The sequence below is a fragment of the Cyprinodon variegatus genome, unplaced genomic scaffold, assembly GCF_000732505.1.
Source record: "Cyprinodon variegatus isolate N-32 unplaced genomic scaffold, C_variegatus-1.0 Scaffold411, whole genome shotgun sequence".
Lineage (NCBI taxonomy): Eukaryota > Metazoa > Chordata > Actinopteri > Cyprinodontiformes > Cyprinodontidae > Cyprinodon > Cyprinodon variegatus.
The window spans coordinates 417,195-443,667 of NW_015150864.1; the positions used below are offsets into that span (position 1 = coordinate 417,195).

Genomic DNA, 26,473 nt, shown 5'->3' on the forward strand with positions numbered 1-26,473 from the left:
ATTTGTATTAGCATTCTTTTGTGATTTAAGGATAGAAAATCATTTTATTAACATAAATACATTATTTATGACGACCTGTAAGAATATTAATTAACAGTAAATAACTTTTCTCTAATACCTGTGGCCTTCAATAGTTGCTTTATTTCAATCCAATACACACCATTTGGTGTAACAGGGGATTTGCATCCTAACAAACTTGCAGCAGGTTTTTAATGGATGAGGTCATGTGAATATTGACAGGAATCCATTTTTTTTTTTTTCAAAAAAAAAATGACTACATGACCCAAATAATCAAGGCACTTCTAAAGGCCACGATGATGAAAAAAAAAAAAAAAAAGCCCACTTGGAAGATGTACCTAATATAATGGCCAGGAATGTATAAGCTTTACATTAGGACTGGAACAACTGCACTGACTGGCTTACATTCACTTGCGCAAATGTCAAATGTAAATTGTAATATAGCACAGCTGTAAACCTACTGGATACTATCAGATGACAAATAGGTAAAAAAAAAAAAAAAAAAAACATGAAGTAGCTGAAAGACACTCTTCCAATGGTAAACTATTAAAGTTTGAACCTCAAGGAGCTGGATATTGTAATTTGGATGCATATACACAATGTTCAGTAATAAAAACAAAGACTAATAAAGTTAAAAAACAAAAAAATCTGTTCCAGTATTTCAAGACAAATGTAGATCAAGTTGAGCTTCCATATTCAGAAAGTATGTAGACAGTTAAGAGAGATTGCTACAGGTGAGAAATGTCCCTTTATTGGCCAAAGCAAAAGGAGACTCCACATTTTGTATGGATATATGATCATACAAATTTTTTCACACCAACATCAAAAACAAATAAGAGCTTTTTAGGTGGAAACATCATGGATGAACTTACAAGCAACATAATGCTTAGAATCTAAAACACTACAGACTTCATCTTAGCAATCTACAGTCAAAACACCTACAAAGCATGTTCTATGAGGGGCGTGGAGTCTTCAGGGAAGCAAAATTCATAAACAGCATGACAAAATATGAAAGAAAACAAAAAGCAGCTCAGTTAAATAAAAGGAAAATGACTCCACCATCTTGCCATACCACATCTTTTATGTGGCAAAACTGACCCATTCAGTTTCATTAGTATGACTTTAATAAACAAGAACAGATGTTCACATGTCACCATCGCAACAGATCACACACATTTGATCGCACAGGCTAGGAAAAAAAAAAAGCTTTTCTCTTGTAACTTTATCATTGAAACATAGGACTATCGGTTTATCAGCACAGGACCAGATTTTACCGAAGCAACATAGAATGTTAAGCTTTGAATGCAGCGAACAATGCTTGTATTTTTTCCCATTTGAACAAAAAACATTTTATCACAGCATCTTACTGAGCAACAAAGCATGTGTATTTCAAACCACAGCAGCAGAGCATTCTTAAGCTCATAAAGCAAAAAATGTTTGACACTCTTTACAGATAGGTAATCATAGCAAAGAAAGACGAGTGACTGTGGATACAACATGGCAACAAAAAAGCTATACGCTCAGTGAAACTAATATGGAAGGACCAAAATCCTGCCAACAGCAAGGTTAAAACCATCACATCCGCAACCATCATTGTGTACAAGCAAAATCAGAGGAGATGCTGCAGAAAAATGACAAAGAAAAACAAACATTGAGTATAGTCTTTTCTTGACAGACTGCAAAAGACAGCGCTTACCTAAAGATATATACACAAAGAGGAAGTAGTTCTATAACTTTTACTGAATGAAATCCACAAGGTTCTTGACAGCTGGGTTATTTCAGGACCAGGTATAGTTCAGCCAGACTTGGTGAACCAGACACATGTAAAATCCTATTAACAGTTATTTTATTCAGGCGTTTTAAATCAGGTTTATTTTAACTTTTCGTGCTCCGATTGGTCTATCATTGAGTTCCATTACAGCAGCAGTGGCCTCGTCTTGACTCTGGAAAGCCACCATTGCCTCACCGTTGGGCATGCCTTTGTCATTGAACTGTAGGCAGACAGAGCCCGGCACCACCTGGTAACCATAGAAGAAGTCCATAATTTCATCCACAGTTACAGTGAATGGCATGTTCTGAAGTTTTACAATTGTTGGGCCAGCAGCACCACGCTGACTGTTGGGGTTGTTGGATCCTCCAGGGGGCGGCTGGTTACGGAGGGCTTCATTCCCAGGAGGAGTAAACACTTGTTGACCACCTGCTGCTCCACCACTTGGAAGTCCTTGGTTGTTGTTGTTGTTGTTGCTGCTACTGCTGGGCCCTCCTCCTCGGTTCTGTCCCCCTCCACCTCCCTTTCTATTGCTATTGTCAAAAGGCACTAAGCCTCGCAGCCCATCCTGGCCAAAGGGAGCTCCACCAGTAGCACCAGGGCAAAAGCCTGGTGGTTCTAAGATAGGAGCTCCAGGTATCCCTGGAACCAGAGGAGGAGCAACACCTAGATTCACTTCCCCTAACCCCGCCGGCAATGGTGGCATGGGAGGGGGGCCTGCAAGGCCATTGCCTGGGGCCGAGAAGGGAGTAACAAATGGGTTACTGTTGAAGCTGCCCATGGTGTTTCTAAGAAAGTTGAATTCATCACCACTAATGCCTGCAAAGGGATTAATCTGGGGCTGCTGGGGATTAGGCTGCACCTGCTGCTGCTGCTGCTGGTTTTGGTTCTGATGGTTTTGGTTGCGTGGACCCCTCTTGTTTTGGGGTGGTGGATTCCTCTCTATCTCCTTCATCTGTTCAAAGGTCACCAGATGGACAAAGGCATCACGGCCGTTGAGTTTTTGGCGGTGTAGTCTTTCAGTTTTGCGGGCATCTTCCTCGGCTCGCAGCTGTAAGATAGCTTGCCCCAGACCATTGCCATTGCTATCAGTCAGTACTTTCAGCGTTTCTTCATAAATCCCTATACCATCGAAAAAGGCACGGACATCTTTCTTGGAAATGTTGTAAGGAATGTTACTAATGTGGACACAATTTCTTGGAGCTTTCATGCTGTCTGGGTTCTTGCCATCACCTTGTGTTGTATCACGTTTGCGGATGGCATCAATCTTTTCTAGCATTCCCTTTCGGCTGATTGGATGGACTTGGATAAAGCGGGAGCCCATGTATTGCATGTGAGCTCCGAGCCCAGCCTTGTAGTCCTGTTCTGATTTAAATTCAAGGAAGCCTTCTCCTGTAGCACGCCCATTTGGGCCATAAGCAATGAAGATGCTATCATCTACAATGGCCAAATTGTTAAAGAACTCCTTAATTTGTCTTTTGTTGGCCTCATAAGGAAGACCTTTCAGATAGACACAAAAGTCCTGCCTGTGAGGAGATCGAGACCTGTCTCGATGATCTCTACCTCCAGGATTTACATTGGTGCGGCGGTGCTGCTGATCTGGGGGCTCATTATTTAATTTGCCCATATTATGAGACATATGGCTTACCCTATTGTCATTCATGCTAGCCCATTGATGGTCAGACCCTGGGCTTATCTCAATGTATCTCTGGCCCATCATGCCACCACCTCGCTTTAAAGCTTCAAAACTGTCCTGGGGCAAGAAGAACTTAACCATAGCCCTTCCATTTGGTCGACCCTGCCCATCCCTCATTAGGCGTACCCCATCAACTCCAAGACCCCGAAAAAACTCCCTGATATCCATTTCTGAGCAGGAGAATGGAAGATTTTGGAGGAGAACATAGAATTCATCAGGGTTCGATGTTCCTGACCCAGTGGCAGCGGCTGCAGCAGCTTTCATATGAGCCTGAAGGCCAAGAGAAGCCAAAGGAGAAAGAGGGTTGAACAGCATAGGATTGGGGGCTCCAAGTGGTAGGCCTGAGCCCATTCCTGTAGGGGGAGGTAGGGAGGGGTTAAAAGGAGGTAGAGAGGGCATATGGGGAAGGTGGGACATTGGGGGCACAGGAGGACCCTGGGACAGAGGTGCAACAGATGGAACGGGGGGAAGGGTGGATACAGGAGGAGGAACTGGAATTGAGGGCATTGTGTTCATTGGAGGCATGGAGGGCATGTTGGCAAGAGCAGAAATGGGTGGTGGACCAGCACTGAGTGATGATAGAGCTGTTGAAATTGTGGGAGTTGAACTGTAGTTGTTGGGGAAGCTTGGCACAACATTGGTCATAGTAGTTGCTGCTTTGTTAGCAGGTTGGTCTTGAGCTGAGCTTACAGCAGCAACTGAGACCGGGGTGTTGAAACCCTGATTCCCATGGCTCCCAGACCGCCCTCCTCCCCCGCTTTGCACTGTGGGTATGGAGGATGCCGATGGCTGTCGGTTAGTATTTCCTGCAGTTGGTGCAGCTATGTCCACTGGTCCTGCCCCAGCTTCAAATCTACGGCGGCTAAGTTCAATCATGTTCTGCATTTCTGTCTTACTACTAAGTAACAATGACACTTTAGAGCCTTTGATGGACCCGCCTGTACGCATCATCCCTAGTCGAGCATCCTCATCTGTGGCGAACACAATGAAGGCTTCACCATGTTCCCCACCCACGATGTGCACTCCCCCATCAGGAATGGTGAGACCGGAGAAGAAGTGTCTGATGTCCATGGTCCCAGCCACTATGGGCAGACCCTGGAGCCTGATGACTACAGCCATACTGACTGTTTAACAACAGCCCTACAACCTGGGGAGAAAGCAATACTACCATCAGATGAAGAGCATAAAGAAATAGAAGCTTTTTCTAAGTTTCAAACTTGAAGATACATAAGCAACAAACAACAAATTTTCTATGCTGCAAACTAATTTTAGGCTTAAATAGAAATCTCAGCATTTCGAAGATGTTTGTATAGAGTGGGGGGAAGCTAAACAAAACCATATTAAGCAGCTTTATTATGTTTGGTAATCTTGGTCAAGAAGAAAGATAAACAAAACAAAAAAATGCTTTAAAAGAACAATTTTTGTTTACCCACAATGGAAAAAACTGTGAATAGCCACAGAATACAGGAGGAAATAACACTTGTGGATACCTTTGTGGTTGCAATGCAGCTTCATGCTCCCAAAACATATGAAAAAGTCCAAAATATTGCACTCTCTCAAATGTCCAAAAAATTGTTTGGTAAAAACAACAGCGCTAAATCTGGTTACTTCTATCTTCAACAATACTATAAAAACCCTCTCAAAGTGATGTGGTTAAAAAGAATCTCCACCAAATCTGGTTAGTTTGTAACTAAACTACAACTTATTTAAAATTTTAATTCCTTTTCCAGCTGTTGAAATAATATAAATAAAAGAACTCTAACTTATACCATGCCAAAAACAAAAAATTTTTTGATGACTATGAAAAAACCTGCAAAACAATTTCACCCAAAAGTGTATGGATCTTCTAAACAAGAGAATTTTCCAAGTAGGACCTACTACTTTATAAACAGGTTCATAGTTACAATTTGCTGGAAAAATAAGACTTTTAAACTTTAAGTACTATGGGCAGAAATGAATTGGACCAGTTTCTTCGAAAACTTAAAAAAATAAAACCTGTTTTTTTTTTCCAACACTGACTAACTTAAAGGACTTAAAGATGCCTGTCTTGTCTACTATATTGTCTAATATATTATAATAAGCCAACCAATTGTTATAGACTAGGGTTGGGTGATAAATCAACAAAAATATTTATTCCATATGAAATATGCAATTGGCTCTCTTGTTAATATCAGAAATTTCCATATAGCTTTTTCCATCTTTGTAGAATTCATGTACAGTTTAATTTCATAAAATTTTCCTAACACACCACTTCTTTGCTCTTCCCTCCTCCTCATCAGATATACTTAGCATCCAGTATGGTTCAACAAGAGGAAGCGTCATGGCAACACCATTATAAAAATGAATAATTATTAGAGATTTCAAATTAATATGCCAACAAAACCCAACTTCTGAATAAAAGTGTGTCTATGAAGAAAACAGTTTAACAACCTGGACTATGTTTGCAGAGTAATACAGTAAGAGAGAGATGCAAGCTTGTTCCATTAAAATGGCTTTGGTTGTTGGATACAGCTTGTCTGCTGAAGAAGACAAAACTCAAAGACACAGTTGGAGGCTGTACAACTGAAGATACTAACAAAGCATGCAGCTACAATATCTTTGATGGTCTATAGTTTGAGGTAAAATAATTAACATCAGGGTCCATCACTTATTCATAGAAGGGTGAGTAATTTAGCCTATTTGCTTTTACAAAACAGCTTTTAATCAGATCTTTTGAGGCTAGATCTTATAAATGGTGTCTGATGTGATCTTAAATATTAGCTATAGAATTTATGCTTCTTTTAAATATTAAATGTCTAAAAATTTGTCTGCATAATTTTCTGAACAATAAGATTAATGAATTGTTGAAAGAACTGATAATCACTAATCAAACAGAATCGTTGACTGTGGGGTAGAGACTCATAACAAAGCCATTTGATGAATAACAAGCTTCTAAGAGCAGTTATTAAGAAAATACTGAATAAAAAATAAAGACATGTTGCATTGAAGTTGCAAGCCCTTCTAGGTTTGGAAACATGCTCTGACCAGAATGCCTTTAGTAGCATAGTATTAGCTTTGTCAAGCTCAAAGCTCAGCTTTCTAATTATTAATCACCTGAACGGTTGTCGACAGATTTATTTTACCATTCAAAGGATTTCAAAATGCTTAATACATGATTTTTAATCAAATTATGTTCCATCATTGTAGTGAGGGCTGTGCTATAAGGCTAAAAACTACATCACATTATAAGCCTTTCACATTCGTCTATATAAACGATAATTGAAATTTTAGAAAGGACCAATTGAAAAATACCAAATTTAAATTGAAACCTAATCCTAAATAGGTCAGCCCCACCAAAAATGGATATATAAGATAGACCAGTTGGCCAAATTGGTTCAGCTCAGGAATGCTGGCCTCCCCTGCAGACCCTTCCTCTCATCCCCAGTTATCTCCGTCTCCGGTGAAGATGGTGGAGGGAAATCTTTCTGCTCCATCGCAAAACTATAATTGTTGGGATTACTCAGCTTGTGTGGTTCCAAATACAAGTGTTCTGCATTCAATCACAGCCAAAACCGTGTTAAGCTCTCTTTCTTCTGCCCGTTCCACAGTCCTCTGGGTTACACCTTCCGAGCAGCATTTTTGAATTACACTTTTTAATTATTGAGGATGAAAGTAAGAATCTCCAGCAATGTGAGTTGTACTTAAAGACATGATGCAAAATGTACTCTAACATAATGTTTGTCTTTTTCCCAGCCCTAGCCTTAAGTATGAACAGAACAGATAGATAATTGCAGATTAGAAACCTGCTCCTAAACCAGTTTATACAGAACTATGTCATCTCTGAAAAGAAAAACATGTAACCAGATAAACAAAAAAAAGTGTAGCTGGTGACCAGTTGTTTTGCTTAACTGGTCAAATAAATAAATAAATGTAAAAATACTCCAGCCTACCACTGCAAAGGTCTGAGGACAATCATAAGAGGGCAAGTCGTTATTAGCCTCTGTTTTCTAATAATGAATCACCAATCAGGGCAGGCAGGCTAAAAAATATATTTTTGTGTGCTGATGATTAAAGTCCTTCAAACAGAAAGCAAAGTCTGCTAAAACAAGCTGAAGAATACAATCTTTTGACAGGTACATCTTTATTCATGAAACCACTTTAGAAAACTCCTAATTCTTCTTGCTCTGAGAAAGCTGGAGGTTTTTCATTTTTATCTTACCTCGCAATGCAAAGAAATCACCTAAATGTTTAAACAAGCTTGTCAAATGTGGTGCAAAAATAAATCTCATGCAGTTCAAACTCACCAATGCAACTAAGCAGTGTGTTTACTTTCACTGAGTTACAGGATTTCTGCAGCACACTGAAACCTGGTGAAAAGGTCAGAGAAACAAACATTCCAGTTCAAAACATTTATCATACAGCAAAATAACACGAATGACTGAATTAACTAAAAGTGAAAGGTGCGTGTTCAGTTATTTGCAAGATGTTTTTCAGCATGTATCTGTGTCAAGAGCCAACTCCAATTCAGACTCAAAAATGTAAAACTAGTGTGTTATTGGCAATAAATGTAGCTGAGTGTAAACAACAATTTCCACCTAACCTGAATGTGGAGAGTTTGATAATGACATCAGACAACCAAATTCTTCTAACTAACCTGGATGAAACCATCGTGGCTTTAAACATTAAATTAATTCAGAAATCTGACGGACTCAAAGAGTTTCTGCAGAAACCACATCACAACATCGAGACATCCCCCAGGATTCATCTCACAATCAGCAATATGTACATATATACACACATCTGATTCAGCAATCAGGTCCTCCTTGTATATGAGAGAGTAAAATGACCATCTTACACAGCAAACATCATAATATAAACCCAACATTAACATTACAACAGCAGCAACAACAGGAACTCAAAAGAAGAATAGAAGAATCATTATTAATTTAGAGAAGGTAATCTTAGGAGCATTTAACAAGAGCAGCATTAACATCATGTCAACCAGAGCAACATTAGCATCATTTAAACCACAGCAATGCTCACAGCTGAACATCAGCAAAGAACAAATGACAGCAGCTGATCAACAAAAAAGTAAACAGCAGAAAAGAGCAGAGCAATATCTTAGACAAGACCAAAAGCACGCTGGGCAAAAAAAAGACAGCGCAAACCTGCCTTTTTATCGTCTGCACTGCCATTCAAGATGGATAGGACACAGCCCTCTGCAACACAGCAAAGATAAAACTTCTGGGAAAACCAAAAGCCTGCATTCCTACAGTGCAACACACAAAACCATGATGCTCATCATCATCTAAAAAAGAAGTTCCAGTGGAGAAATATAATACCTGGCCAACTCCTTTAATGCTTTAAAAGACATCTTCATGTTTTAATGCCTTTCCACCAGTCCTGACAAACTGAACTCAATGTGCTCAATGTAGATGCAACATAAAGAGGAGAAAGAAGATCAAAATACAATAGAAACCAGAAGAAGAAACCATCCAAGAACAGCTGGACATTCAAGGATCAGCGATGCAAAATGAAGCTTGAAAGATTTAGAAAAGCACTTCCTGCAAAAAGAGGGGGAAGAATTAAAGATTTATATTCATCAACAGCAAATTCAGAATCTTTTAGCCTTTTTCAAAACAAAACCACTTAAATCTTTCCTTTGTCAGTTCCAAGCCACAGGAAAGAGAACGGTTCAGGAATTACTTTGTTCAATAGACAGAACCCCCTCGACTAACTCAAACCCTGAAGACATGATGTAATCCAAAACCAGTTTGAGAAACATGGCAAGGCAACATGGAAACCAAACCTTTACCAGAACAATGAAACAGCATCAAATAGTCTATTTCCAACTTTCTATCTTGTAATGATACTGAAGATTTGGTGACTTGGCTGGTACAGAACTCCATTAACACTCATTCTGAACTGGAGACCAAAGTACAGATACAAACAAGTTATTTATAAAATTAATATTAATCTTCAGTCATTTAATTCCTCCAATAACAAAGGGCTAAAGTCATGCATGGTTTTATGCAAAAATCAAGTTATGAGGCCATTCAGAATCTGTATCATCTTCTTCCAACTAATTTCATTCTGAAGAAAAGACATTGATCATCCAACAAAACACACAAAAGCAGAAGAAAAAATTCCCTGTGTTTTTTTCTTTTTTTAACCTGAAGTGTCACAAAACTAATGTGTGAAAGAAAGTGTGCTGTTAATGTTAAATAACAGTTTTTCATAGCATGTGTTTCACATATGTTTGGACTGGAATATGCAGTTACAAGTCTAACAGTAAAAACAACTGAAAAAGAGTAAAAGAAGTCAGTATCTGACTGACCTTTGATTTTGAGTCACAGGTTAGCAAAGGATCTGTTTGACATCCAGGCACATGTATAAAACATTGCTTTCAGTATGTTTTGCCATTTTCTTTGAAAAACGATGCCAACACACGTATGTAATCTATATATATATATATATATATATATATATATATATATATATATATATATATATATATATATATATATAAGATATAATGCTGGTTTCTTGACATAGTTGGTCCTTTCAACCCAATTCTTCTAAATAATCAGGATATTTTGCTATGTCTCGGTTTAGCTTATATTTATTTTAATGTCTTAATAAAGTCCAACATGCTTTATGGGACCATCACTATTTTATTTGCTTACTTTTCCCTACAAGCAGCTACTAACAACATGTATCTACTCTATATCTCCTTAGCCTCCTTATATTTTACAGAAAATAAGTTTCGGTTAGCTTGCTAATGCTAAGTAGCAACATACATGTGAGATTAAAAGCACAAACTTTATACTGAATATATACTGTGCATAAAAATACAAAGATCCGATTAAATAACATTTAAGGATATTAAAAAAAACAATAATAACTAACTATGCCGGACCAGCGTGATTATTTTCTATTGGCATCCATTCAAGCTAGCGTCCCATTAGCAGCCTTGGTTGTTGGGTGAAACCTGCTAATATGCATGCTTTGGAGGTTTAAAAGAGCGGAACTCTTGCTTTCAGAGACGCCTGGGAAGTGTGATTAAGAGGCCTGTCGAATGTGAAATCTTACCGATGATTTTTGTCAATTAAAACACTGACGTTTAAATCATACAAGGGAGTCTTTTCTTCTCTGCGTGATGTCTCTGCACGAAATGTCGGCTCAAACATCGCGATAACAGCAACGATGACGCGAGAACGTGAGGTGTGCGCCCCCTGTTGGCTGAATTTGGTTACACAGTCCTAAGAATTTATAAACCAAATATGGAATACTAGATAAGATAGTAAAGATATATGAAATCGTTTGAGAATCCTTACCTAAGTACAGAGGCAGTATTTAGGAAAAACAGTTTAACAAGTAAGAAGCTTTAAATGAAAAAGAGTTTGACCTATGACTTAAAACATGAGAAAATTTCAAATGGACTAAAATTTTAATATTTGTTTCAAAGTTATGGTTAATTGAAAGGAATTTTTATTTAAACCCCCTGAACCTTTTATCCTTTCAAATTTGCTTTAACAATGATCAACTTCTTTGTATTTTACTTTGTTTTTATATAATAGAACATGGAATGGTTCAGAGTTTAGTAAAAGGAATCATTATACCTTGTTTTTAATAATCACATGTAAACAAAAAGCTTAAAAGCGCAAAAAAGAGAAAAAAAATTAAAAATTATAATACCCAACCATCTTTACTCTGATACTCCCGAAGTAAAATCTCAAATTGTCAAATATTTTCCAATTGTGGTTTGAAATGTAATCTTTGTATGAAAACAGCTGAACTTACAAAAAATACTTTGTATATTTTGTATACACAGAGTGTATAAAAAACGAAATTTCGTTTATCTATAGTTTTCCGAGAGTGAATGAGCAGCAGCTTAGCAATGAAAAAGAACATTTTCATTAATCAGTGCAGCAGTGATCAAGTGTAAACAGTGTGGGAGAGGCATGGTGTAAAAAGGCATTGATGTGGAAAATAAATAAGTAGATATGGTGCAAAAATGCAGAAGACATCTGAGTTGATTACTACTAGCTGTAGAGATCAACAGCCTTGGTGCAAGGATATTGTGATTGGATAAATATTACTTGCAATTCCTACAAACCTGTGCTTTATGGAAGGGGGGTTGATAGCCATTGATAAAAAAAAAAAAAAAAAAACAGTTTAAAGTTTACTTCAAGCCCTGCTGGGAACAGCAAAGGTGTTGCAGCAAATCGGCATTGTATTGTTGGGATTCGTTTCTTCAGCGGGGATGGGATAACCAGTTGGGATTCTTTGGATTTTATCTTAACATGGGGGAATCCTGCATTTATTGTATTGCATGGGGCTGCAAAAGATTTCAGACCGAATCAGAATTCAGTTTACATGCAGAAGTTTAGTGGAATTAAAATTTGTTGTTAGATGCAAAGTGCAATTTTTATAAATTAAACATATCAAGCTGACCTTTAGCAACTTTGATAACAAAAAAAATGTTGCAAAGCTCATAAAGACATACATCAACACTTGATGTTGTCTTGTGAAAAACAAAACATATTCATGTCCTGCCACTTTGTCATTAAGCACAATTTTACATATATTACATGACATAAAACCTTAAAAAATATATTTTTGATAAATCAAAAACAATTTTAGCATGTATCTCACCAATGGGTTAAAAACATCAAATTAGAGAATATTCAATAAAGAAAATGAGTAAAGAAAGGGATGATATGTTTTCTTATCATTTTTGTTTTCAGCCGTGAGAAATGCATCTTTGCAGACATTTTTATGAATAGGGTTGGAAATTTTTCAATTTTAAACAATTGAAATTAAACAATTTTAAACTGATTCTTTTCAGAAGAAGAATCCTAAATAAATGATCTGAATAAATGAGTTCCATCTGGATGAAACTGAATTCCTTGAACATCTAACTTGATAGAACATTAAGATAAAGTTTCCGTTATTTTCTTTTTAACAAATATAAGTATCAAACATATGAACTCTATTATAATCTTATGAATTTTTTTCACAGATTTTAATTTTGACAAAGTTTTATTGTTTAAAATCTTATTTAAACACATATTCAGTTTCTGATGCTGCAAATACAAGAACATTTTCCTGTGCATGAAGGCACCAGGAAACTAAGGCTGCAACTAATGATTATTTAGCAAATCGATTAATCTTTCGGTTATATTTTTCGATTAATCGATTATTAATCGGATAGTTTAAGTTTACTTAGAGAAGACTTTTTAAAGAAATTACCACTTGAGGACTTCTGGCCTGAGCATTTTAACAGAGAATAATAAAAAAAAAATCTTAAATACAAAATTTGTGTATTTTTTTTACAATCTTGGTACAATCACAGCTCTAAGTGAGTTGTTCTGTCAGCTAAAGGTATGTTTTAGAATCTCTTTACTTCAGTTAATGATTAATCGATTACTAAATTAGTTAACAATTTCAATAATCGATTAATCACAATTAATCTGTTGTTTCAGCACTACAGGAAACTATTACTTTTATGCTCTAAGATATGGAAAAGGTAGAAAAGGCTGAAACCTGAACCCCAAGATAAATTAGTGAAAATGTCCTAACTGGGTCAAGAAATATGTGAAGACTGATTTCTTCAAGACGTTATGGATGGACGAGATGATTGACTTGTAGGACGAGACAGGCTGTTGGCTGGATCAGCACAGATCTACATTTCAAATTAAACCTCAGCAGGGTTTAGAAGCTGTTACTGGTTTTGGGTGCCTTTATCAAAGAAACTAGACAGACCTATTTGGGTTAAAAATGGAATAAAAAATATAACTCCATACATTCCTGCCACATTTGATAAGAAACCAACCGAAACCATGAATTGGAAGTTTGAAACCATTAATGAAAGACAGTATATTCATGGATGGATGATTTTGTGTAAACATGTTAGAAAAGTTTACTAGTAAACGTTTATTCTTACAGTGTAAGATAAACTTAGTAAAATGTGATTGTTTAATTCTGTACATTAAGAATTCCCTTTTTAAATATTAAAGCTTAGGTTAGGTTTTTGACAGACTGAAACCAATGCAGCTGTTAAAAAAAAAAAGTAATCACACACCTTGTAATTTTCCAACATGTATTTGATTAACATATATATGGTAAACAACTTAAACTAGATATCTAAATTTACATTGCAAAAAAAAAAGAGACAAACTGGTCATAAGAAGTATTGACTGCACAACCATGAAGCAGTGATTTTATTGGGCAACAATGAGAGCCGTGTAACAGCAGATGGCAGCAGAAGCTGGTGTCATAAAATACAACAGCTGGAGAAGCAGAGGAACACACAGAGCAGGATTTAAAGAAAGAAATTAAACCAGGTGTTTACATTTTCTTTTGTGTTAATCCAGAGAACACTGGATTTAATTAACAACAACTGATGATTGTTTGTCACTATCCTGTCAGGCCAGTAATAGTTTATATCATTGCATTAGCCCTGCGATGGACTGGCGACCTGTCCAGGGTGGGCCCCACCTCTCGCCCTCTGGAGATGGGCACCAGCACCCCTCACGACCCTGCTTGGGATAAGCGTGACGGAAAATGGATGGTTAACATTTAAGTCCTGCAGAGTGTTTCCCAATAATCAAATTTTACCAGATTCCTCCTAGTAGATATTTTAAACCATAACTTGAGAAATAAAATAAAAAAAAAAGATCAATGAGCTTTAATCTGTTTATTTGAATGACAGCCTGAATTCTTTCAGTTGAATCTTAAAAAAAAAAAAAAAAGTTTATATCAAACCGACACCTTCTGCATTCAGTTTAAACTTTCATGTTTTATCCCATGAACTGGACTGTCTCCCTTTCATAAATTTTTAACATTTACTGTATTAAAAACCCCAAAAATGTCAAATTCAAAGTGTCCCTCACTCCCACCCAAATCCCTGTTTACAGATGTAACGGCCTGAAATCAACATTTCCAAACACTCATAATTTGAATCATCCCAACCGCCATCACATTTAAATGTAATGCCTAAGCATCATCATCATCATCTGGTGGCGAAGCATCAAACCCACAGGGTCAGCGAAACTGTTCTTAGTTAACAGCAGCTTGACATTTTTATTTCTAATGTTTCATTAAATGATAATTTTTCTAGATGTTACCACTTTAACAAGAACAAAGTTGGATTAACGAGTTTCACCCTAAAAAGTCTTTGACAGCAGCGGACATCAGGATGATAGCCTCAGTAAATTCACATAATAAAACAGACATTACAGACGTAAACCTGCATCCAAATATTGCATATATAACTTGGAAATAAGACTAAAGATATTTTCGGTCTGATCCGTCTGATTATACAAGCCGAACGTTAACGCTAACTGTAGCACAGCTGGCATAATACATGCCAGGTATATATATTTTTCCTTGAGCTTCAAACTGCTCTAAATGATATAATGGTTCGTTCCACTCCGTCAATCTTACTCAGAAATGGCACAGGCACCATATTCTGGCCATTTTACTCCATTGTTGTTTCCTTTGTCATTCATAGGATTTTTTTAGACTGTTTTCAGCTTCATCTCAGATCCTATTGCGTTGACATTTTGTGAAAGCCTTGTTGCTGAAAACAACTGAGGCTGAAGTGTGGATAGTTAACATCTCTGAGGGACCAGCTCGGTGTGTTTGCATGAAATCAAAGAACTTCAGCTACAAACAGACTTCAAGTCGGACAGGAAGTTTGTGCGTGTTTAGAGGAAGAAAAAGCTGGACCATCCTGAGGATTTCTCAGGAACTGTAATCGTATTTCGGCAGCTAAATAGGAGGCGGGGAAATGGGCGCGGTTTAGTGCTGCGTCCACTTGATGCTCTTCAGGTCGATGCCTTCCTGAACCATCTCCCACAGAGGACTAAGAGAGAAGAGAAGAGACAGGGGAAAGTTAGCATAACCAGATTAAATAATAAATGTGTTACTATAAAACCTAAGATTTAGATAGGATCATAAAAAATAAAAAAAAGTAGACATCACCTCATCTCTCTGAGTCGGCGAACCTGCTGAATGCATTTCTCCGCTGTGTAATCAACCTCCTCTTCTGTGGTGAACCTGCCAATGCCAAACCTGCAGCATAGAGAAACAGAAAAGCTTTTAATAAGAAACAAAAATATGAAATTAAAATAAGTTCATCTAATTTATATTTCCAGACAAATTGCAGGATACAAATTGATACATAAAGCCAGGATCTGTTACTATGACTGAACTGAACAGGAATCAATTAGATTGAATGATTTTAATTGACTTTATATACCTGGATGTAAACAGGAACCACTTAATCACTTAGAAGATTTTTTTCTTTGACAGCAGAAAATTGAACCACACCGCATCAAATACAGGTTGATTTCCCATATCCAACTAAACGTGTAAGCAATAATCCTCAGTTTGATGTAGGATCTGTACCTGATGGAAGAGTGAGCGAGGTCCTCCTCTGCTCCGATGGCTCTGAGAACGTAAGACGGCTCTAAAGAAGCTGATGTACATGCACTGCACCCAAACAAAAACACACACAAGTCTTAGAAAAGGTAAATATCATGATATATTTCTAAACCTATATCAGTCAAAGGTTGGCGTTTTACCTCCCAGATGATAGAGCAACATCCTTCAGGGCCATCAACAGACTTTCGCCTTCCACGTAGGCAAAGGACAGGTTAATGCACCCTGCACACCCATGAAGATATCAATGATTAGGAAAGAAGAAGAGGTTAAAAAAATGCAGAATATGAATTTAGTCCTTTGGGTTTATTTACCAGGGTAGCGCTGTTCATGGTCTCCATTCAAGAAAACATCAGGAACCTCAGACATGATCTTCTGGACCAGACGGTTAGCCAGCATAGTCACTCTCTGTTCATCATACTAAGAACAAAAGCAGTCATGAGGTATCGTTCAGGTTTGGTCACTTAGATCATCTGATGCTGACTTTTACCTCCATCTCCTTCTGAGCAATGCTGCAGGCTGCGCCCAGCCCGACGGCCAGCGGGGTCGGCACCGTACCGGAGCGAAGGCCCCTCTCCTGCCCGCCTCCGTTCTGCAGCGGCTCCAAACGAACCCGAGGTCGTCGTCGCACATACAAAGCACCCACACCTGCAAACGTAAACATGCATGACCAACGTTTTTTTTTCCAGGGATGTTAGCATGTGAACCTCTTGAAGTTGAGTAGATATATCAGAGAGTGGAGTATTGCAAACTAAAAACAAATCTAACTGGTTGTAAAAGATCTCTGCCTTATGTAGAGCAGCTGGAAAGAGTTTTCAGAGAAGAACATCCCACCGATTCTAACCTTTGGGTCCGTAGATCTTGTGACCACTAATGGACATCAGGTCAACTTTGCAGTCAGAGACATTGAGGGGAATCTTTCCAACAGCCTGGGCAGCATCAGTGTGGAAGAAGACTCCTTTGGATCGACAAATCTGACCTAAACAGAGGAAGCGCGAACCTCGGTCAGCCCAAAAATATTGATCAAATGAATCTGGGCTCTAAGCAGCCGCAGGGTTAGAATTAAAATGAGCATTAATTAAATGATGCCACATCTACCGATTTCCTCGATGGGCTGCTTGACTCCGATCTCGTTGTTGATGGTCATCACGGACACCAATGAGGTGTCTGCGCTGATGGAGTCCTCCAGCAGCTGCAAACAGACACGGGTTACAGAGTGAGGACTACAGTAGCCATCAGAAGTTTGGACACCCCCTCATTAAATTACTACAATGTTGTGATATAAAAACATCAGAGCATAATTAATTAATCATATAAAGTGTTTTCCACATATATTTCAGTGAAATTCATTAAAAACCAAATTGTTACAATGCTTTATTTGTACAGCAGCAGCCTGCAGACATCAACTTTCCAAAGTTCATCTATCAAACTGTGAAAAGTTCTTCAAAATAGTCAGATTTAGCTTTGAAGTATTACTAAATTTTTCATCTAAAAAAAATAGATCATAGTTTTTTAATGTGGATGTTTGCTTGGATTAGGTACAAGGAAATTAAGTTTCAATTTGAGCTTTCAAGCACATTCATGAAGGCTTTGGGCCATAATTGTCAAGTAATTGAAAAAAAAGAAAGATTCATTATTTAATTCACCTTGACAGTTCAATCTAAGCCAAACTAACCCCAAACCATGATTCTGCCACCACCATGTATCCCCGCTAAAGTATTTGGCATTATCGCCCTAAAGTTCAAGTTTTTTTCTGAAATCTTAACACCATTTTCACGTAGACTTTAGTGAAAGAACATTGGATCGTACCATCTAACCCAGGCATGGAGAACAAAGGAGATTTCTGTCACTTGTAGAAAAAAAATAAAGGAATTCCCTGCAGGCCTTCAGTGTTTTCATCAGCCTCACTGTTTTAGTTGTTTTTTTTTCCTTGTATGTATGTATATATATATATATATATATATATATATATATATATATATATATATATATATATATATATATATATATATATTTTTTTTTTTTATTGACTCATAAAGCAGGGCAAACACTGTGCAATTTTTGGGGCGATTTTCCAGTCGTGCGAGAATCTTTCAATCGGGCTGACTTTCAGCCTAATCGTGCGTTGTGAGTCGTGTAGTGTACAGGGGGTTACGAGGGGCGATCAGCCTCTCACGACCACCTCCCAATAAGGAATCATGAGGTCGGGAGAAAATCAAACATGCTTTCGACCGTCTGGGGCAAATCGCTCAGTGCGCATGTGCAAACAAGGATTCTTTTGTAAACACAGCAGCGTGGCAGGGATGCAATGAGTGAAATGCAGTTCTTTCTGTAAAATTGACAGACCATAGTAGCCACGTTTGCTCAGCCATGTCTTTTTTCCAAATACGTCGCCGCATTTTCTTTTTAGGGCTTTCAGCACAAAATTGCACAAATTGCCACGACAGCGCGTTTCACTCTAATGAGCTTTATATTCCCCTTCTATTTGTTTGGCTTCCGGATAGACGAGTCAGAGCAGCTTGATCTCACTGCAGAGCTGAATCCGACGTGGTTTTTAGTCGTACAGTGTGAGCAGGTAGATCGCATGAGAGCATCGGGCTGAACATAAATTGTGAGCTGTGAACTCACACTGTACGACTAAACCCTGTGGTTTAGTCGTACAGTGTGAGCAGTAGCTGTGTGCAACGACGTAAAAAAAAAAATCGCACAGTGTACACACGGCTTAAGGGATAGATTTCATATATGTGGGAAGAATTTTTCACCTTCATATTATACAATCACTAAATTAGAGAGCCACTGTACTTGTGGTCCATCTAATTACTGTTATTGTTTACCTTCAGGTCCAGCAGTCCATTCTTCTGGACAGGCAGGTAGGAGACGCTGAATCCCTCAGCCTCCAGAATCCGACATGAGTCCAAAACACATTTATGTTCAGTCTGGGTGGTGATCACATGACGCTTCTTGGCCTGGTAGAACCTGGCCACGCCCTGCAGGCGGAATAAAAGGGTTAAACAATGAGTCAGGTCCTTTCTCTTTATTATTACAGCTCTTGGTTTGTTTTTAATCCAGCTACTTATTGCGCTTTGCACACCTACACAAATAAAACCATTTTAAAATTAAAAGAGAAAGTGATTGTGTGAGTTCGAGTTCATATAAGTATGGAGTTATTTTGCTGTCAGTTATGTTGAAACTGGCCAATAGGAACACAGGCCCATCCATGAAGCATCTTACACATTGAGAGAAATCTTGAATTGAGAGCAAAGACAGGTTTTAAGAGAGAGAGAAGAAGGAAGTTTTGAGAGAAAATGTTTTCCCTCGGATTGCCAAAAAAAAACAAAGCAAAAAAAAAAATATATATATATTTTTTTTTTTATTTAAAAAAAAAATATATATATATATATATTTTTTTTTAGCTTAATTTATTAAACAACAAAATATTTTCTGTCAAGACTTTTTCTTCAATCTCAAACATCAGTTTTTGCTATCCACGTGAATTTATTTTCTCTCCAATATATTAATTTTACTTTTAAAATAATTTCCCCTTTCAGATAACTTTTTTCTTGTATTCAATAAAAATAAAAAAACCACAAAAATAACTCCATATAAAAGCTACTGCAGTTAATTTAATTACAAACATTTTGTTGTTGTTGTTAATTTCAAAACAAAACCTGATGTTTATAAAGAGCTGCATGTGTGCCGTTATAATAAAAGTAAAAAAAACGGGACCTTGATGGCCATGTTGTTGGACTCGGTGGCTCCGCTGGTGAAGATGATTTCTCTGGGATCGGCTCCGATAAGATCCGCCACCTGCTGCTCAGATAAAAACACTCAAAGTCAGAGACGCCATTTAAAACTTCTACTCCCATTAACCCCGACGTGGCTCTGAATCTACCCTACATGCCTGGTCTTTTGATCACCCTATTCTAAGAGTTGTTATCAATAAGCTGACTGTTTGCTTTCATAGTTTGCTTTCAATGCTTTCAATGGGCAGATCTGCACAGATTTTTTTCATTTCTGCTTCTGTGCTTTACACAAATGAAAACAATTTCCCACATTTGACATTGGACAGACTATGAGAAGTTATCCAAAAAAAAAAAAAAACACCAGCGTATTCTTTGCAAAGCCCCACCTAAAGAGTCTGTGCAGCATCTCAAACCAGAGCAGATAAAGAATGTTCTTATGCCTATATGTTATTAAAAACATAATGAAATCTACGTCTAAAGAAGAGAAAACACAGCAATAAAAGCCATGGGACAGTTTATAAGCTGACTGAGACAGAGAGAGGTGATTCTCAGAGAAAGCTCTGTGAAGTTTATTCAAGTTTTTCTTCCTTTTCATAAAGAGATGAGAGAGATAGGCCGCATTTACCTGCTCTTCCTGTCCCTTGTTATTTTGTTTTTGTGTGGCTCAAAGTGGACCCCTATTTTACTATCACAGTAAGTAAAATAGTGTTTTTTCTCCTCCTGAAGTTTTTTTTCCCCCCCAAGGAGAGTGATAAACTGCACTTTCTGTTCCTTCGTTTTGGAAGAAGATCGTCACTTTATCCATTTTCTGTCCTCCTGAATTCCTATCATGGGCAATGTATCCTTTTTAAGTTTTTTATTGATTATTTTTGCATTAGTCTGTCCCGCTTACTATTTATCCTATGTCCGACTCCAAAAAGTGACTGTTTCGACATGCAATTAACAGATTTTACTTTGTATTTTCCCCAAAAGTAGACATGTTTAACTTTGTAGACACATCAGTCTTCCTGTCAGACCCATGACATTGACACTGAATTGGTGCCTAGTGCGACTAAAATAGACCTGGGTCTCTATCTCAGCCGGTACTATGCAAGCCCGGATGCGTACAATCGTTTCGGGTGTTATCATCCCCATTGACTTGCAATCAATGCTAAACGCCACGACCTCGTTCGACACAATATTCTGTCGGAACGGATGCAAAAATCGGATTCAGTGTGTTCTGGCCTTATCAGTCAGCTCCTGTAATAATGACCTTTTATGGCTTAAACTACATGGGACAAATGCCTCCCTGTGGCTGTAGATAAATCCACTATTTTTCTAATCTGTTTAGATATACATAATGAAAACAGAAAAAAAAAAAAATAATAATATTAGGTCTCATTCAGGAATGGACAATACGGCTGGCCGCAATACAAGTATTTCGCAAAACTAAAAAGTTAGCAAGCTTGCAAGTTAGTTACCAATCTGGAAATGTTTGCTAATGTTGAAAAGATAAATATTTTACTTCTTCATAGCTTTGATCACTTAAAGTAATACTTCTTTTCAAAATGTCACTATAATGGAGTGATCTTGTTGAAGCGTTATCATAGTGCAAGTTTCTTCTACTTCCTCCCTGTACGCAGTGACTTCTCATACCTTTCTGGCGGTCTCCATGGCAGTCTCGCTCTCCCAACCATAGGCATGAGTCCTGGAGTGAGGGTTGCCATAGTAATTCACCTGGTATGGCAACATGGCATCCAGCACACGAGGGTCCTAAACATGTCAGATCCAAACACCATGTTAGACACAAAGTCCTCTTATACAGAAAGCTGAGTGAAAAAAGGGAAAACAGGACTGAAGATATATTGTCATTTCTTTTTCTCATCATTAGAAGTTTTCTTATAAAAAAGTGGTTGAAATTAATAAAACAATGAGTCTGCTGCTTTAAGGCACAAATAGTTCAACAAAGATAAACAAACTAGTAGCAGAGTTAAGGTTATGGATGATAAAATCAAAACAAGAAAGGATATTTTAGCTCCATAAGAAAATAGTCTTGTCTTATTGCATAATTGACAACAGAGACAGCAGTTACCATAGGCGTGGTGGCCTGGAAGTCCATGTAAAGAGGCCGGAGCTCATCTTTCTCCAACTCGTGCTTCTTGATCAGCTCTTCAGTACAAAACACAAATTACACAATGCTCAGTGAGATTCTTCTCCAGTTTGTAGAATCATTTGTGCTTTAGTTTATATGTCAGTGATTGATTATTTTATTATATATTTTTATTTTTCTCTTTTTTTATTATTTGTTCTTGCTTTTGTCTGTTCATGGAACATAATTGTGTCTGATTGATTGATTGATTGATTGATTGATTGATTGATTAATTGATTGATTTTAAACTTACTGGCAGCAATGAGCTTCAGATCATTTCGGCACATCAGAGAGCCGGAGGAAATAATATTTCTGAGCATCTTGATAAAGATAACACATCATGTAACCTTGGATCAGCTGTTATTTCAGTACCTAAAGCCAACCTCAAAACAATCATTTAGTTGATGAGAAAGGAGTTTAAACAGAGATCCTGGCTATAGGTCATTGATTTATTCATCAGCTTGAGTTATAAAATCAGCCTGTCAGGCTTTAAAAAAGCAAATCCCTTAATGAAAGAATTTAGTTTCTTCTATTTATCGTTATGTACTTATCTCAGAAACACAGAATTTTATTTTAAATCAACATGTTTTATTATTTAGATACAATTAATTTTACACATCATATTTTTCTAGTTTATGCGAATCAAAATAACTAATTCTAGGGAGAAAAAAAGGTAATGGAATTATTTTTTTAATTCTCATATCAGCAAAAAAATATTGCAATGTTTGGGTTGTTATTAGATCAAGAACAAATATCATTTCAGTGATCCAAATAGTTTATATTAAAATATTTTTAATGCTTTATGAGCCCTAAAAATGACAAATAAAAATATTATTTGTCATTAAGTAGTTATTTAGAATCAAAATCAAATAAATATTTAAAAAAAATGGAGTATTTATGTAAATGCAGCATATATGACATAATAATCAGATCACACGTGTTGCATCGGTTCCTGTACCCCCGATAAACTGCGTCACTTTGGGATTAGCTGCTTGAATTAAAATTAACTGACTAGTTAGCTCCTGGCTGCTGGTACCTTTCGGCCTGGAGCTGGTGGCTGTCCGCTCAGGGCACAGCCGGAAAGGAAGCCATAAGGCCGGCCTCAGCAGCCGAGAGGAGATGGTCCTGCCTGGGGAGAGCATCGGGTCTGAGGGCTGATTTCAGCTGAAGCTCCGCTTCAACACGAAATAACACGACGAAAGCAACCGGCGCTCTGAAAATACAGTTCTGCAAATGCGTTCAACAAAGAAACTCCCGTGAGACAAAAAAAAAACTTTAAAAAACCTATAAAACAAAGGTTACATACGAGTAAACTCTGGTATTTATCCTACAGCTTGTTACGTTTTCAAACACAGGCTGTAATGGAATGGGTCAAACAGGACAGGACTGCGCGACAAAGTTAACTTCCGGAAACGACTTTCAAAATAAAAGACAGGGTAAAATACTTTGTTGGGATCTTGTGCAATAGCGTAAATATCGTTAGCAGAGACTGCAGCTTAGGGCCCCCCGAGCCTGACACCAGGTAGGCCCCCCGAGCCTGACACCAGGTAGGCCCCCTTCGCAATTGTGGACTAGGATGTCTCTTTGCAGATGTAATGGTGCAAAAAATTCCTCTTAAACCCACCTATTACTACATTACTTTACCTTAGTGGACCATATTTATACCCCAACATTGGGCAGATTTCAACATGATGGTGAGCCGCAGACAGTGGTACTTTTAATTACTTTGTTAATAACTGTGTATAGTTCCAGGGCTCGATGTTAACTATTGCCCAATCTCCCAGGGCAAGTACTTTTTATTGTCGGGAGAGTACAAATTTCATTGCATTTGCCCGCTGGGCAAGTGCAGTGATCGCAAAAAAAATATTTATCACTCAAAATTACTTTAAAATCACCGACATTAGCTGAAAACGACCCAGCCGGCGCCATTTTTGTTGTTTTGTACACATTCTCGCGTGATTTGAAAAAGCCGCGAGATTTTCCGCCAGATGGCGTGATTTTTGTCAACCTAGCGGTAATTTTGATGTAGTTACCAAAACGACAAACAAGCTAGAAAGCGCTATTATATGGCAGTCTTCTGTACAGTGGTCATACATTAAAAAATTTTCATTAATTTTTTTTTTCTCTCAGACATTGCAGAGGTGCATTTAAATGTTATAGAGCTAAACATGTTAAATTGGTGACCTGTTATGTTATTATTGTTGTCTTGTTGCTGCATTTATTTTGTCAGGGTTCAGACAAAACCAGACTGAATACCATTACCTGTCAACTACAGATGGTAATGCGACGTAGGGGGCTAAAGTATCCTAGGGTTGACCAGCCGATGTGCTATCCTCTTCTTTTAGGATTCTTCGCGGGCGGATGTTTAACTAAGTTAGATGAGCACTACCGCCACCTGCTGTTCAAATGTGATATCGAGTGAGGGGACTGTTCAGCAACTCCCTGAATGAAATCTGAACATCATCCTGGCCTTTATGGTTGAGCATTCCAGTTATGCTGGGATTGAAAGCTACTTGAAAACTACTGTTTGTATTTTGTGTCTGATATATAACATCAGAGGTATTTTACTTTTTTTTTATAGGTTTTACCAGAAGTAATATCAGGGCTCGATGTTAACCATTGCCCGATCGCCCGGGGCAAGTACTTTTTATTAATTTCATATTAATTTTATTAATTTCATTGCATTTGCCCGCCGAGCAAGTGCAGTGATCGCAAAAAAAAATATTTATCACTCAAAATTACTTTAAAATCACCGACATTAGCTGAAAACGACCCAGCTCGCGCCATTGTTGTTGTTTTGTACACATTCTCGCGTGATTTGAAAAAGCCGCGAGATTTTCCGCCAGGTGGCGTAATTTACTTGTAATTTTTTTCAACCTAGCGGTAATTTTGATGTAGTTACCAAAACGACAAACAAGCTAGAAAGCGCTATTATATGGCAGTCTTCTGTACAGTGGTCATACATTAAAAAATTTTCATTAATTTTTTTTCTCTCAGACATTGCAGAGGTGCATTTAAATGTTATAGAGCTAAACATGTTAAATTGGTGACCTGTTATGTTATTATTGTTGTCTTGTTGCTGCATTTATTTTGTCAGAGAAAACTAATCCTGAGTCAGTTTAAAGTCAGGGAATTCTGAAATTATGTAAGACTGTGGAAACCCTGTATAAAATAACTGTATAATGATTCTCTAGAAAAGTCACATTATATTAATAGTATTATCTTGTATAAACATACTGTGACTCTAAAATAAGTTATTAATTTGTCACATTGACTTCTATCTTGTGATTTATCTTAAGTTTTTAACCTGTCAAGTTTTTTTATTTTTATTTTTAACATTACAATTTGTATTTTTCCCAAGCACACAACAGTTTAAAGCAAAGTTTAGTTTGAAAAGAATGTGCAAGAAGGATTGAAAGGCATGTTAACACGGTAATGTAGGCTTGAGTTCATTATCTGAGGCATGCATATACACACCAGGAACCTGTAAAATTAAAAAATACTGAATTACAAAAAACATTTAAAAAACAAACATGTTTCATTGATATATATGCAAAAATGAATATTAGGAACTATATTTATCAAACATTATACTGGGCAAGTAAAAATTGTTTCTGGGCAAATTAAATGTGAAAGTCACGCCTGAAGGGCAAGTGGTAAAAATCCTTAACGTCAACCCCTGAGTTCATTAGAGGGTTGGTAAAAAATACACTCATATAATATGTTTCAAACCACAATAAAGATCTTAAATGAACAATGTATTTGAGTATTTTATTTTTTATGTTTTACAATATGACTTGGAATTATGGGTAATCCAGAGCGTAGATTAAAACCATAACCATTACGTACAATGTCTTAGCGACGATGGATACCAAAAAGAGGTACTTAGGCGGATTACAGAAAAGAAAAGGCAAAGAAGAGCTGCTAGATGAATGGAAAAAAACTTCCCAAAATAGCTGGGGGTTGCTGCTACAGTGAGTAAAGATGGCGACCAGGAGATGAGTGGAATGAGCGCGGGTGAGGAGGGGGGCTGTTAAACTCAAGGTAAACCGATAAGACTAATTTTACAGCAGAATATACTTTGTACAGGTGTTGTACTTCATATGGGGCCCACCCAGATAATGTTGCTTACTTGCTTATTGTTGTGTCGTTACGTCATTGATCTGTTGCGGTTCCGTCAATAGTTGAACATGAAAACATACAAAGATTCCCAAGAAAAAAAAAAAATGTTGCTCATGTCTACAAACTTTGGTAGTGAGTCATCTACAGCAGGGGTCTTCAACGTTTTCCAGGCCAAGGACCCCAAAACTGATGACGAGATGGAGGGGAACCCCCTAATTATATATATTGTATGAAATTGTGTTATATCAAGCTGGTTCTATAGTCCCTCTATTACATATGGAGTAATGTAGTACCTCTGTGGACCCCGTGTTAAAGACCTCCGATCTACACCATCAGCACCATTAAAAAGTGATGTATTGATATCTATTTGATGCTCTGGACATCTTAGACTGGACAGCAGGATTTCACACTCAACGTAAAACAACAAACTCCTCAACACAGAGCACATCTTTAGTGCATTATTAAGACAACACCACTGTTGATTTCTTGTGGCTACATTGCAGAAAAACTACAAAAGAATTCTCTGCCTGTCAAGGAATCTTTGTTCCACCTTTTGATTATCTTTAATC

At 37.4% G+C, this 26,473-nt stretch overlaps 2 protein-coding genes across 7 annotated transcripts in view; both read right to left on the reverse strand.

Moving 5' to 3' along the window:
* Positions 1-10,664, reverse strand: part of LOC107093176 (copine-1-like) — a 27,616-nt gene extending 16,952 nt beyond the window's left edge. Inside the window, exons 1-3 of one of the 4 annotated variants that reach the window (XM_015388038.1) lie at positions 10,554-10,652; positions 7,766-7,828; positions 733-4,629 (exon numbers count right to left, since the gene is read on the reverse strand). In XM_015388038.1, the coding sequence (XP_015243524.1) occupies positions 1,878-4,601 (2,724 nt within the window). In that variant the 5' untranslated portion in view covers positions 4,602-4,629; positions 7,766-7,828; positions 10,554-10,652 and the 3' untranslated portion in view covers positions 733-1,877. Of the gene's footprint in view, positions 1-732; positions 4,630-7,765; positions 7,829-10,553 lie in introns of those variants that run through there. The other 3 variants (XM_015388042.1, XM_015388039.1, XM_015388041.1) reach the window with 3 other exon arrangements.
* Positions 10,665-14,148: 3,484 nt separating this feature from the next.
* On the reverse strand, positions 14,149-23,193 carry nfs1 (NFS1 cysteine desulfurase). 3 transcript variants are annotated; one of them, XM_015388057.1, is made up of 14 exons: positions 23,089-23,193; positions 22,819-22,995; positions 21,726-21,802; positions 21,290-21,406; positions 19,638-19,721; positions 18,746-18,898; positions 17,010-17,103; positions 16,756-16,890; positions 16,402-16,559; positions 16,226-16,331; positions 16,055-16,136; positions 15,879-15,962; positions 15,453-15,542; positions 14,149-15,333 (listed from the first exon to the last, which is right to left on the reverse strand). In XM_015388057.1, the coding sequence occupies exons 2-14, from the start codon at positions 22,922-22,924 to the stop codon at positions 15,270-15,272; spliced, it is 1,350 nt and encodes a 449-aa protein (XP_015243543.1). In that variant the 5' UTR covers positions 22,925-22,995; positions 23,089-23,193; the 3' UTR covers positions 14,149-15,269. The 3 variants fall into 3 exon arrangements, with proteins under 3 accessions (XP_015243543.1, XP_015243542.1, XP_015243541.1); XM_015388056.1 differs by having other exon boundaries at positions 22,819-23,009; positions 23,089-23,160; XM_015388055.1 differs by having other exon boundaries at positions 22,819-23,149.
* Between the last annotated feature and the right edge of the window lie 3,280 nt (positions 23,194-26,473).